The following is a 13,075-nucleotide window of genomic DNA, read 5'->3' as shown; positions in this document are numbered from 1 at the left end:
TGAAAGTGGTGGAGACACGAGTTTCACTGAGCATCCACAGGAGAGCCTCAGGTCAGGTGGAGTTCATAGATGTTTCTCTTTGCCTCTCTTCGTGAGGCAGCATAAAAGCTGCCAGCTCACTGGGATAAGGCAGGAGCAATAAACATTTTCTCCTTTCCTCTCTGTGTTTTAGTAAGAGGATTACATATCTCCTCCTTCTAGAATAAACCTCTTTGCAGGGAAGATACTTCTCAAGCCCTCTTTGGAGATCAGTCTCCGCGTCAAGACTCCTAAGATTCAAGCCATCACAGCAGCCAGTAGGAAATGAACCCCAGTTAAAAAGGAAAGGCTTTTACAGCTCTGCAGGACTGCAGGGTAAGGACAGTGTATGTGCTGCCACAGCGGAAGGATCCTTGCTGGGTTCACAGCTATGGGAAACAGAAAAATAAGGAGGCACAAGCACAGAGCAAAGTTCAAGCTCCATCCATGATGACAGGAGACTGCTGCTGGAGCCTTGGGAAGACACAGCTAACCCTCTTGCTGGAACAGCTTCACCACTGGGGACAAAGAACCCAAGAAACAAAAGAGGGAACCTCTTGTAACTTTAACCCTTGACCAAATATGACTGAAAACAGTTCCCAAGTTTGCGCAAGTGCATGCAATGAGTACATTGTTAAAACAGGGAAAGCAAATTAAAAGCTTTAAGACATAGTTTTATGTTTTACTGTGTTTAATGCATAGACATTAATTAAGGACCTTTAGAATGACCACAACATCCAAATCAGACTTAATAGCTAATATATTGCATAACTTTGGAAACATCAACTAGCAATTACTCTGTTTGTTTACAAAACATCTACGCATTAAAATGAAAGTCTGTGTGACAAGTTAAGAAAACTACTCACTTCCACTGAGCCTCCTCAGCACACACTGTTCTTGCCTTCTGCTGGGTCTGTCTCAGCCACTGTGACTCTACAGACCTGCTATGGCTCCTGTTTTGTCTTCTGACTCTCTCTACTCTGTCTGTAGTAGGTCACTTTCTGCCATCACACTCTCTACTCTCACTGTAGTAGTTTTAGGCTAGTGGCATATAAGTGCACAGGGGTTTTTTTAGCATTTCCTATGGCTCCTTTAGTCATCCTCTTCACCTACCTTAACCTATGTGAATCATTTCAATGTTGCCTAACTGCCTTTTGGAGCAAAAGAAACATCCTGATACGTACATACATCTTGCCACCTCAGACCTCCCATCAGCATAGAAAGGGATAGTCTGATTCACCTCCATGTCACCTCTCATCTTTCCAGCTTTCCCCTTCCTGGCCACACTAGGACCTCTGGTGATCACAACAACTCACAGAAGATATATTCCTTGAGTCTCTCTGCTACCTACTTTCCAGGGGCAGCAGCTGACACACTGCCCTCTATATGAAGGGTAACCTGGGGAGAAGGGACTGCTGCAGCTCGACCTGCTGCTACTGCAGCACTATGCCCTTTCCCTCTCTCTGTTGACTATTTTAATGGTTCTTCTGTACTTTTGGACGGCATGGATGAGTCACAGGTAACCCCCTTTCCGCTTGTACACACATTTGTTTGCCTGCTTGCCCAGTGAGATGGCTGGGTTTTGGAAGCACCAGGTGCAGCTGCTGGGACTGCTGGTTGGAGAAACATTTGCCTCCTGAGCCCGTTAATTAGCACAGTAACGGTAACTGTGCTCCATTAGCCAACCCATGTGGTCAAGTCCCCTCCCCGTCCACCAACCTTGCCCTTAATGAGAGCTGGAAGGGGGACACTCACAAAACACTGCTTCAGAATAATATTCGGCTTTGTCCACGCCGGTAACGAGAGCTGACAGGATCACTACGTCCATTTCTCTTCTAATTAGCACACTTCCAGCTCGGCCTGAGCCAGCAGCCAGAGAAAAGCGATCGGACAACCGTACCGAATCACAAACACAAAGAGGCCCATTCCCCATAATTAGGTGAGACAATCCCTCAGTCTTTTCTCGGCTGGAGCTTGCCGGTAAGACTCTCGCTGTTTTGGTAAGTCCCAGCAACACAAGTTACACGTCTCCCCAGGACACTAATAAGCCCCTAATTGTCTTCCGCTTCACACGGCTCGTACCATAGGTCTGACTTGGGGGAATTCTTCTAACAAGCGGCAGCCAGCGCTCCCTGCGCCACAGACGGACAGGGAGCCGCCTCTCGGGCACCGGCAGGAGAAGGGGGACGGGGAGAAACAGCCAGAAAAGCAGTCCAGGCGCTGGGGCCCAGCTACGTGGCACGGGGCTGGTGGCTGGGCAGCAGCCACAAGGTGCTGGAGACATGGAACTTCTCCATCCTTGCTCCATCTCCACTGTCTCCCTGCGTGGTGGAAACCCAAGTTCAACTCTTTGGCCTGCCTTCTCCTCTGTCATCTCCAGTGGTGGTCACAGGTACTCACGCTTCCATGCAGAAATGCACCATCAAAACCAAACATCTGACTGCACACATTTGCCTTAGGTCTCTGCTAAGGCTTCCTGGGGACTCCCCTTACAGAAATGCAGCACCTGACATACACTTTTCTCCAGTGAGGGAATGCCTCAGAGTTCAGGCTGGGAATGAGCACGTGTAAACAAGACCCTGTCAGTTCTCGTGGAAGGGAACACGTGCTGGGTCTCACAGGGCAGGTTTTTAAAGATGCCCACAAAAGGACTGAAAACATGAGTTGTGAGGGAGGTAGGAGACGCCAGCTCAAGCTCCCTTATCAAAACAAGGCAAAGGAAGGCATACTACCTCTGACTTTCAATCTGACACTTCCTTGAGAAACCATCATCAATCAAATACTTTTCAGCAAAACATTTGCCCTAATTTTTGATTACAAGTTCATATTGAGCAAAATATCACAGCTAATCCTGTTAAGGATAGCCGTGGCCTGCAGATCCCTTTGCCTCCCATGCATCTGATTACAAACTGATCCCTCCTGCAAATCAGGGCTCACCCTGATTCCTCCCACAAGGAGCCCCTAGAGAAGCGATTTGTCCGCTGGTTTTACACATGCTGTTTGGCTTCAGTGTGCTAAAAAGGGGGAGAAACCCAAGACAGAGTGACAAGCTGATCCGTGCAGAGTACAACAGGAAGACAGATGCCAGTGCTTTCCCTGAAAGGCAATTTGGGATTATATATGTATATGTGTGTGTGTGTATGTGTGTGTGTATATATATATATAAATATAAAAAATAAATTAAAACTAGCCATAACTAATAAGTTACTTTAATACAGAGAGAGGAAAACAAACTGAAGGCCACAGAACCAGGCAGCCTGAGCATCTGTGTCCACTTGGATTGCTCTGATGGTCTCTTGTCCTTCATTCTCATGCAGCTGATGAGCTCTCTTCCTGCCTTTTCATACACAACTTGCTGCATTTTGGGCTATTGTAGTAAGTGGAAGATGACAAATTTCTGAAACTTCAGGATTAGCTTTAGAATTCTGTGATTATGAAGAAAGTGGTTAGATGTGTGTGGTATTTTTGGAAGGGAAATCCTCCCTGGCATCTAAGTGCCTGCAAGCACAAAATTTAATTACCCTATATTATTACGCCTACTCATCAGCTATGGACCACAGAGCCAGCCTTTCAAGTGATACAGAACCAAGTCAAGTACTTTGTCCTCCCAGAGATGTGGTCAATAAATAAGGTGCAAGGTCATTCTTATTACCCATTTTTTCTACTAGCAATTAAGTAAGGGCTTTCAAGCTCGGTCCTCTTCCTTTTTTCTGTTCCTTACTGAGGTGTCTATAACAGAGACAGGCAGGGAGCGTTCTGGCTTCACTGGTCACTGATCTGTATTATAGGAATCAGCAGGCAGGCCAGAGGTCAACCATACAAACCCAACAAGAAAACGCCTACTCTGTACAACCATCAGCTGCCTGGAGTCAGTCATCCCCCTCAAAGGGACACCACAGAAAAGGTCAAGTCTAAAAATCGGCAGTTTCAGTGGATGATGAAGTCAAAATGTGAAGAGATCCTGCCATGCTGAAAATCTAGCACAACCTTAATAAAACTGGCATTGTCGCACATTCTCTATGAGGAATGCAGATTAAATTCTATAGAAACTGGATCAGTCCATACTTCTCTGGCCACTTAACCTTTTAACTGTCTTTATGTGAATTTTATGACTGGCCACAATGATTGACTTTAGGATTTTGCATTTCACATCCTCTTGAAAGAAACTCAGAGCACTGATGTAAGGATTGACTTGCAGAGTTAACATGTCTCTAGAATACCTTTGATTCCAAGAATACCAGTATTATATAAAAGCAAAAGGGTTCAGTCTTCTTTGATTCCTTTTCCTTGATCTTCTTTTTCTCTCTTTTTAATTTTTTTTTTCTCTTGTCTTGCCTTCTAAAATATCAAGGTCCAGCTCTTATCAAGGCAATGCATATTTGGCATCACACATACAATATCTTTTGGACATATCTGGCACTCTGGTATTTCTGCAGTGGGAAGTTTTTGCTATAGTGATTACAGAAATGTGTTTACAACATTTGCATTTATTCTTCTAATCATTTTCATTCAGCTCAGAGTTTGTTGGTCCATGGGAAGTTTCTGTCCAACTATAATTCTCTGGGCTGAAGATACAGAGATGACCATTCTACAGAATTCTACAGAGATAACTTCTACAAAAGTCTTTCAATGAATTATCATCTTCTACTAAAATCTGATTCTTAAAGAGTGTCAGTGGCATACAAAGATGGGGGCACAACACTAAAGAAGTGAGGATTATTTTCATGCTATATTAAGTTTGCTTGCTATGTTCAGATAGTTCAAAGATGTGACAGATTTCCCCATTAGAATTACCCTTGTTGGTTGAGGTTCTTCCTTAGGAGAGTGTGGATGAGTAAAGGTGAGGATGCCTGAAGTGCCTCTGTCAAGATTGTATCTCTGGTGTTTAGAATGACTGCTGGCTCTAGGAGAGTATATGTATCAATGTGGATTTTCTGCAATAGTAATTTGCAAGTTGTCTTTTTCTTTTGATTGTGTATATCTAAAAATTTGTATTAGCTTAGAAGTATTACAGAAATGTTTATGAAATGTTACGGAACTTGTGGGAGCCCAGGAGTCCAGGATTTCAGACCACCTGACAAAGATGTAATTTACCTTTTTTACATACTGCATAGGCTGATGATGGAATTGCCAGGTGTCAATTCATCAGCATGGAGTTGCTGGCATCACTGTCATCATGATTTGGAAAAAGTGTTGTTTGCCCAGCACAAGTTACTGTGGGTGAAGAAGTGGACAAGTTTAGCTGCATACTCAGACTGCAAATCTAACTGATGATCCTGTTCTTAGAGATACTCAAAACAGGATTTAGCCCATGATGATGTGGGAGAAAACAGCACAGTAACAAAATACAAGCTGTAATTGGGACTTACATGCTTCCACGGTATGCTTGCACTCTGAATACTCTGCAATTTTGATTATGCCAGCTCAGGCTGTAATAGAAGACAGACAATAGAACATTGTGAACACAAGAAAGGTGAACATAACCATGGAACCAAAAACATAACAGAACCTGAAAAATCATGAGTAGTGCATAGATAGCAAAGAAGAAAAAATCCAAACATCTGTGTTTGACAATAAAAGAAATCAAAGATTCAAAATGGAATTAATTATCAGGTAAGCAGGTTTAAAACAAGCAGTTACTTTACTCCCTTTCTTTTCATTTTTAACTTTTCTTTGTATAACTTAATGATGGAACTCATTGTCCAGGGGCACTTTTGAGGCCAGAACTACAGACAAATTAGGACTAAGACAAATTTATGGAGGACAGGGTCTACTGTGGACCAGATTCAACTAAAACAGATTGCTGGATGCTGTGTAAGTTACCCTAAAGCAAAATCACTGCGTAAGCCCTTTGTTTATATCCTTCCCTATCCTTCTACAACTGTTTATAAGCAAAGAGAAGATTACAGATAAGACAGGCTTGTGATTTGACTTGTAATAGCACCTTAAATTTTTACATAACATAAAAATCAGTAAAACAAACCAGAATAAGGTTCAAACATTACCTCCAAGCTGGATTAATCAGTTTTCACTAATCTGTCATTGCTAGATGACTTCTTGAGATAAATATGAAGCAATGTCGAGAACTGTGGGTTCTAGGACTGTTACAAAATGGTTAATTTCATAATGGCAAACCAGTGAGTTCAATGGAGTATCGTGTTTTTCAATTGCCAGTGCACATAGACTTTTATTTTAATAATTATTAACATAACAAACAAGAATTTTTTCTCAGTTGGATTAGACAGCAAATCATTTGATAGTCCAAGACTGAAGTGAATAGCCTTTATAACTGAATATATAATAACACTGGCATTTAAAAGGAATCAAATACATACTGAGTTTACTTCCATGAAACTCAGAGTAGCATTTAACATACCAATACATGAAAACACTTCATAAAGCAATGCATTAGCTTAATTAATATGACAAAATCTTGATTTTTTTTACACTCTTCATTCCCATCATTTATCAAAATTTAATTTTTCTTTCAAAATACAGAAGGTTACCAGTAACAAGAAGTCACTCAGATTTCCTTGTGTAGATATATAACTGCACGGATATCAGGAAGGATACCATTCAAGGAAAAAATAGGGTTCAAAAGGGTATGAAAACCCTTAGTACCATTTGGACACTGACAAATATTTATTTATTGATGGGAATGGAACATCCACAGGCCAAACCCTGAGGTGGTGGCACACAGATGAGTGAAGAAGAGCCAGAGGAAGAGTATTGCCTAGGTGGCCAAGCAAAAGCTTTTGCATCTCAGAGGGTTATTTTGGAAACCCAGACGAACTTCTGAGCTTTGCATTTGGGTATTATCAAACCACAAAGCAATACCAGACAGAAAAAAATTCTCTGGCTAACACACAAAAAAATATATAAATATTGTCAATAAAAAAAAAAACACTGACTCCTCTACAGATGACAAGTACAAAACCAAGAAATATCACAATTCTAAAGCATATGTTAATGGCTGCCCTGTAGAAGATAAGTACTGCATATGGTAAAAGGAGATTTTTCTTTCTTTTTATTTTTTAAGAACATATGTATGTTACTAAAAACTACCTAAAGTTTGAAATTCCTTACAGCACGTATCAGAAAATATACATATACTTCCATAACAGGCTTCCGTATATTCTCCTTTCAGATCTCAATTAATGTGTTGGACCAACAAACCTCTATAAAATGCACAAACTCATATTGGTGATACAGATGAAGTATCTCATTATGTCATCCTAAATATATTATATGTATAGTATACAAATTTAAATTTGCATTCAAAATGTATAATTCAATGCTTAAAGATACATCAACATCAGTTTGAACCATCAGGTTTTTTTCTGTTTCTGAACTACCACTTTCAGCTTCTCGTTCATTTGACTTAACTCTCATATTCTCAAGGGAAGGAGTTTCTGTTTAGCTCAGCCCTGCATAAATTGTGAAGCACAGGAATAACTCTGTTAACTTTAAAATCAGACTCCTGGCATTCCTAAATATTCAGTATTTGTGCAGGTCTTTCCAGCATGTGGGATCTAACTACTTAAACTTAGTTAACAGGAGCTGTCCAAAACAAGCCCAGTTCTGACTGGCAATAACCAAGACCACAGACAGCAAACCAAAGGGTCATCAGCAATTTAGTAAAAACTCACAGAAGTCTATTTGATTTAAAAAAATCTCCCTCTCTTTATTGCACATGCACCTGAAAAGAGTCTCCTCTCCCTGCAAACCCAGAAAAATGCAGGGCTCTAAGGACAGACTATTACATGTACTATTTCCAAGTAATTTCTCTTCTCATATGTGACTACTGAGAAATGACAAATTTTGAAAAGCCTGCATGATAAAAATAACATTTTGAAACAGAGAAAAAACCCTGCTCTTCACCCAGTGTTTCCACATTATATTGTACCCTAAAAGAACATATTTACTAATGCTTAAAATGTTGTTTTCTAGGAAAAGGAAAGAGGATGAAACAAAAGAAATTATTCTCTTAAATAAAACAAAGTCTGAACATGCTCTTTACCTCTTCTAAGGGGTGAACACGTAAAAGTGCATGAACAGAAGGAAAAGGCATTAAACTGTAAGATGAATAAAGCCCAAAACAGTGTGCTGAAAGGGACCAGGTCACAGAAACTTCTGTCTTAAAAATTCTGGTTTTGTAGGAGAAGAACATTTTGAGGTATATAAGTAATTAAAGATACCACAAAATGTTATTTTCAGAAATGCTAAGAGTCTGTATAGGCAGACCATCCTTGCAATGTGGCTGTTGCCATTTCTCAGAGTGCTAACTGAAAATATTAGCACCTTTCAACTTTGTAACTCTTTCCAGTTTCTAGCTCTGTAAGAAGCAGAGAATTGCAGTGGACTGACAAAGCTGTTTCTTTGTGTACTGGGCAAAGCTTCTGCGGGAATATTTTCCTTCATGGCACAGTAACACTGCTTACAGTGGTCTGTCAGTCTCAGTTTCACTAGAGAACCGTTTAGCCGGGAAATGAAGCTCCTGGCATACCGAAGGTCTGCCTTGGAGTACCAGACATGCTTCTCTGAAGGCAGTGAGTAACTGGAATCTAATGCAGAGACTGCACTCGGCTTCTACACTAAAAGCATATGCTCCTGCTGAACCAGTATTGGTTAATCCACACCCCAAACTATGCTCAAACCCTTTAGCACAGAAGTCACACACAGGAAATCAATGCATCTGATACAAAAGACACACAAAAGGGTCAATGCCTCACGATGCACACCAGCCAGAGTCGGATCTGCTGTGTACTTCAAACAGGGGCTGCCCCTGAGAGCAGCTGAACAAAGACACTGTTTAATCACTTTGAACAGCTGATTAAAACAGGTAACTGTGTCACAGCACGTCAGGTTGGACATTCTATGGTCAGATAAGTCCAAATTCCAACACAACCATCCGCAGTCCTTGTGACCTGTGTATGCCATACATTTTCCCCCATAAAGAGATGAGCTGTGGAAGCAAAAATAGATGTTTGCTTCTGAAGGTCTAGAGCAAGAGCTTTTTTCTTCTCAGAAGTTCTGGGCTTCATCTGTATCCGCAGTACATAAAATGACCTAGTTGGCGTATTTTCGTCCAAACACTAGATGCAGCAGCTACTTTTTGGGTTTCTCTAGGATGTTCAGGAATTTCCCTCGAGTCATTTCTCTAGCTGAAATCACAAGGGAGGAAAAATAAATAAATATTTTTTAAAAAGCCAAGAAATGTAAACAATTGTATAATTTACATATTTAACCATAGGATAAGAAATTCAGTTAGATTTGTGCTTGTACCAAAAGTAAGGCTTATTTTATTTATCTATTTAAGTGGAAAATAAATAAAACTACATTCCAACTTGATTTCCTGATATTGTAGAAATGCATAGGCAGGGCCTGGAATCTTCTGAACTCGGCAATAATTCCCACAGGCTGTCTCATTACATACAATCTATGCTTTCTATTCCTACTGCATTATGCTCTCGCAGCACCTCCTTTTCTCTGTACTATCCATCTCTGAATGGTGAAATCCACATCTCCATCACTCTATCTCCATGCAATTGTTCCTGGATGCTATAATCTGTCAGAGATTATGGAACTCTCTCTTTCTCCATTTCAGGATTATTGGTCCCTGGATGCTATGATCTTCAACAGAAATTAGACAGCATTTTCTCTCTCTCAGCAGTGTCAGTCCCTGGATGCTGTAATATAATGGGGTTTATATTCCTTCAATGCAATTCATCTGTGGATAATGTAATAAAGTAAAGTTTATAGAGCTTTGGTCTTCTCTCTCACTCTGCATTGTCAGTCCTTCGATGTTTAATACAGCAAGGCAAGGTTTATATGTCTTTCACTCTTGGTACCATCAATCTCTGGTAGCTGTACTACAGCAGGGTTTACACAGCCACTTTTCTGCATGAGACATTTCTGACTTGAGAACTCATAAGCTCACAAGCTGGCAGAGCAGTCCTAATACTATCCTTGTCTTGCAGTAACAATACAGTGCACCAAAGACAACACCATTAGCAATTGAATCTTGGAGAAAGACAATCTTCCCACAGGTGCCTCTACATTTCTTTTCAATAAAGGTATAAGCTTTGTGCTGGACTGACAGGCATCAAAACATGGAGGTTTTTATTCACAGGAATGACAAAAGAATGAATGTTCCCCAAACCAAGCCTAAAGATGGTCTGGAAGGAGATGGGAATTCATTTTCTGATTTATCCATTCAATTCCTGACCTCTCTACTGAAAGGAACAACAGAAATTACAATTAGCATAAAATCTAGAGGTGGGTTTGTTACTGATGTTGGGTTTTCTTTTGACATTTTTGATTATCTGTCAAAACAGAACTAAAATATAATAAAAATGTCCAGCTTAAAATACTCAATGTACAGTCTAACATAAAAATATTTTGTAATTCTTTACATAAAAGTCAAAAATTGTGACTTAAAGCCTTCTCTTTAAATTATTACATTCTAATTTGTCTACCCAAAATTTTATCCCAAAGTATTGTCATCAAAAAAATCCCTGTAAAACAAATAATGGTATGTATGTATGTAAAAGTATGTAACCAGTCTGTTATACACTGATACTCATAGATTGCAAAGTCCACTGGCCTAAATGGAACATACTTCAGACTGGCTGCAGATTCTAGCAGGTCACTGCACTATTCACTTGGTTCATGTCTTCAGCTGTGAGTTGTATCACCTGGGATCCACTCCCAACACTGCTTTTGATTCACAGCATGAACTACCACAAAAGTCCTCATCTGTACCTCTGCCCTCCCCACTTGTAAGATAACTCGTTTGTTTTAAGTGCTGACACAGGGATAGAAGGTGCTGCAGATGAGCAGAGTGAATTGTTATTTTGGTGGGAACTCAGTTGTTATGCAAAAAGAACGTGACTAAGTAAAACTGCAAGATTTTTAAAATTTCAGCTTGGAAAAAAATTCTCAGTACCAGTTCTCTGACACCTTCCTGCCTTGCACTATCAACAGTGCATGGTTTTAAAACACTCTTAGCGGAGAAAGCACAAAGCCGAACTGTAGTTGATAGAGTGGAAAGTTTTCCAGAGTGCAAGTCCCATATAGGAGATATACGAATGCATGACAATTCTGTTCCCCCAAAGAGGCTGCACCCCATAAATCAGGCAGAGAGCATAGACTCCTTCTGTGCACTGAGGGAAATTACTGTGGGTTGGAGGTTGCTCCAGAGCACGTGCCCGCCTGTTCACTTGTCATCGGAGATGTTAACATTTCTGATTAATTCACAGACCTCTCATTTTATTCTTCATTCCTTTATCCTTGCTATCCTGTTCTGCTGCAGCTTAAAGATTCTTACCGACCTGCTACAATAATCACCGCCCGCTCCCCCCCCAACCTGGTGAAATTGTTTAGTGATGCCAACCGCGCTTTTAATTTGCAAGACATCAGACACAGAGGTAATTTATACCAACATCTGTTCATTTCTGACTTCTGAAACAAACTCGCACATGCTGCTACAAAATCCCATTAGGAGCAGGAGACAGCCTTCTGCTATTCTGTATTCCTCATCTCCTCAGACTCAGGCTTGCACCGGGGCTTTATTTTTAAAGATATGATGCCAAACTGAAAAAGAAAAAGGACCTTACATCTTTGTAAATGGATGAAAATGGCCAGGAAATAACATCGTCATATGACAAAAAATCACAGCCAAACTAAGGGCAAGTTTTCACAAACGTTAACAATCTTCTTTTCCCTGCTTCAGCTGTTTCCTTTATCTGCCCAAGAATCATAGTTCAATGTATTCCTGGTAAACACAGGCCAAATTTTTATTACATGGTACTACGTTGAAACATCTTGGCTATTCCTTCCCCTTCATCTCTCTTTAGGCTGCACTGGAGTATGATTTGAGCTTGAATTTTGCACAGTAAAAGCCTCCAATATTAAATTGACTTTTCTGCTCAATATTGCTTCTGATAAATGAATTCTTAATAATGGGAATAAAAAATATAATTTCCAGTGGGGTCTTACAGAGCTTGCTAGAGTGAGGGAAGAGTTTGTGAATGAAGAAACCATCATCCACATTCCAAATATGATTGCAGGCTAAGAGAGATGGTAAAACCAGTTTTAAGCAACTACCCAAGGGACCAGCAGAAGCCAGTTGAATAGTAGATAGAGGTGGATTTTTTAATTAAAAGGTTGGACAAAACTGTAGTGAAAACCTCAGAGATTTTTTCTTTACAACGATTGTTTAAACCACAGACTTCAAGGGAAGAGAGGGCTTGAGCACAGGTTTCCATTGCACCAGCAAACACACAGTACAGAGGCTGCGCAGCGTGAAACAGAAACATGAATCTGCATGACAAGTCATGATTTACAACCTTGCCTACACTGTGTATCTACTACAATAGAAAAATCAACAATAAATAGATCGCAATAGCTTGGATACAAACAATCACACCTACTAGGGAGAAGGAAGACACTGAACTCCACAGAAAAAAACCACTTTAAGATATTATCAGCGCTGGTTACAATGGAAGTAGTGTTTGAATAGACTCTTTCAGATAAACACATTGAAAAATGGTATCAGGCTATTAGAATTAATAGAGAATGCTGTACTGTAGGAATTAAGTTTGCTGCCTGGCAAGATCTGCCAAGCAGATCTCAAGAACAGGTGTAGGAAAGGCTGGGGCTGAAAGGAGGAGGAGACATTTCTACTTGATAGGGGAGCGGAATAAGGTTTAATATAATCTCCTCTTTAGAACTTCAATCCCTCAATCCCACATTTAGCCTTGTTGCCTTGGGCTCCTTTTTACTACAGTTGTCCCCAGGATGCCTCTCTGCAGTAAATTTTGTAGTTGCTGGTTGAAAAGATTCAGTAGTATAGATTGATTTCCTACAAGTGAGGAGATGAGGGATTACCAAAAGCAGTCCTGGTTAACAAGATTGGGTGCAGAATCTCCTGCTAGAGCAGCCCACTCTGCCAATGCTTTGCATCCTTTCACTATGACATATGGGTTTCATTACACAAAGATTTTCCTGATTTTAACTTGGAGGCGATTACATTGGAAACTCAGAGCTATCTTTA

The 13,075-nt window shown here is 40.4% G+C and overlaps 1 protein-coding gene and 1 long non-coding RNA gene across 4 annotated transcripts in view; one reads left to right on the top strand and one right to left on the bottom strand.

The window, feature by feature from the left end:
* The window catches only part of LIN52 (lin-52 DREAM MuvB core complex component), a 56,701-nt gene that overhangs the window by 9,041 nt on the left and 34,585 nt on the right, over window positions 1-13,075 (bottom strand). For 2 of the 3 annotated variants that reach the window (XM_064658670.1, XM_064658671.1), the window contains one exon: window positions 6,178-9,182. The exons of the other annotated variant lie outside the window; for it this stretch is intronic. Coding sequence is in view for 1 of the 2 variants with exons in the window: in XM_064658671.1 (XP_064514741.1) it covers window positions 9,127-9,182 (56 nt within the window). In the remaining variant the exon portion in view is untranslated. Of the gene's footprint in view, window positions 1-6,177; window positions 9,183-13,075 lie in introns of those variants that run through there. 3 annotated transcript variants of the gene reach the window in all.
* On the top strand, window positions 877-4,034 carry LOC135416035 (uncharacterized). The gene is made up of 2 exons (XR_010431401.1): window positions 877-2,410; window positions 3,807-4,034. It is a non-coding gene; the product is annotated as an uncharacterized LOC135416035 (long non-coding RNA).

Source organism: Pseudopipra pipra, chromosome 6 (genome assembly GCF_036250125.1).
Source record: "Pseudopipra pipra isolate bDixPip1 chromosome 6, bDixPip1.hap1, whole genome shotgun sequence".
In the NCBI taxonomy this organism is placed as follows: domain Eukaryota; kingdom Metazoa; phylum Chordata; class Aves; order Passeriformes; family Pipridae; genus Pseudopipra; species Pseudopipra pipra.
Note: the sequence above shows the minus strand (reverse complement) of the source record. Positions and strands in the feature narration are given on the sequence as shown.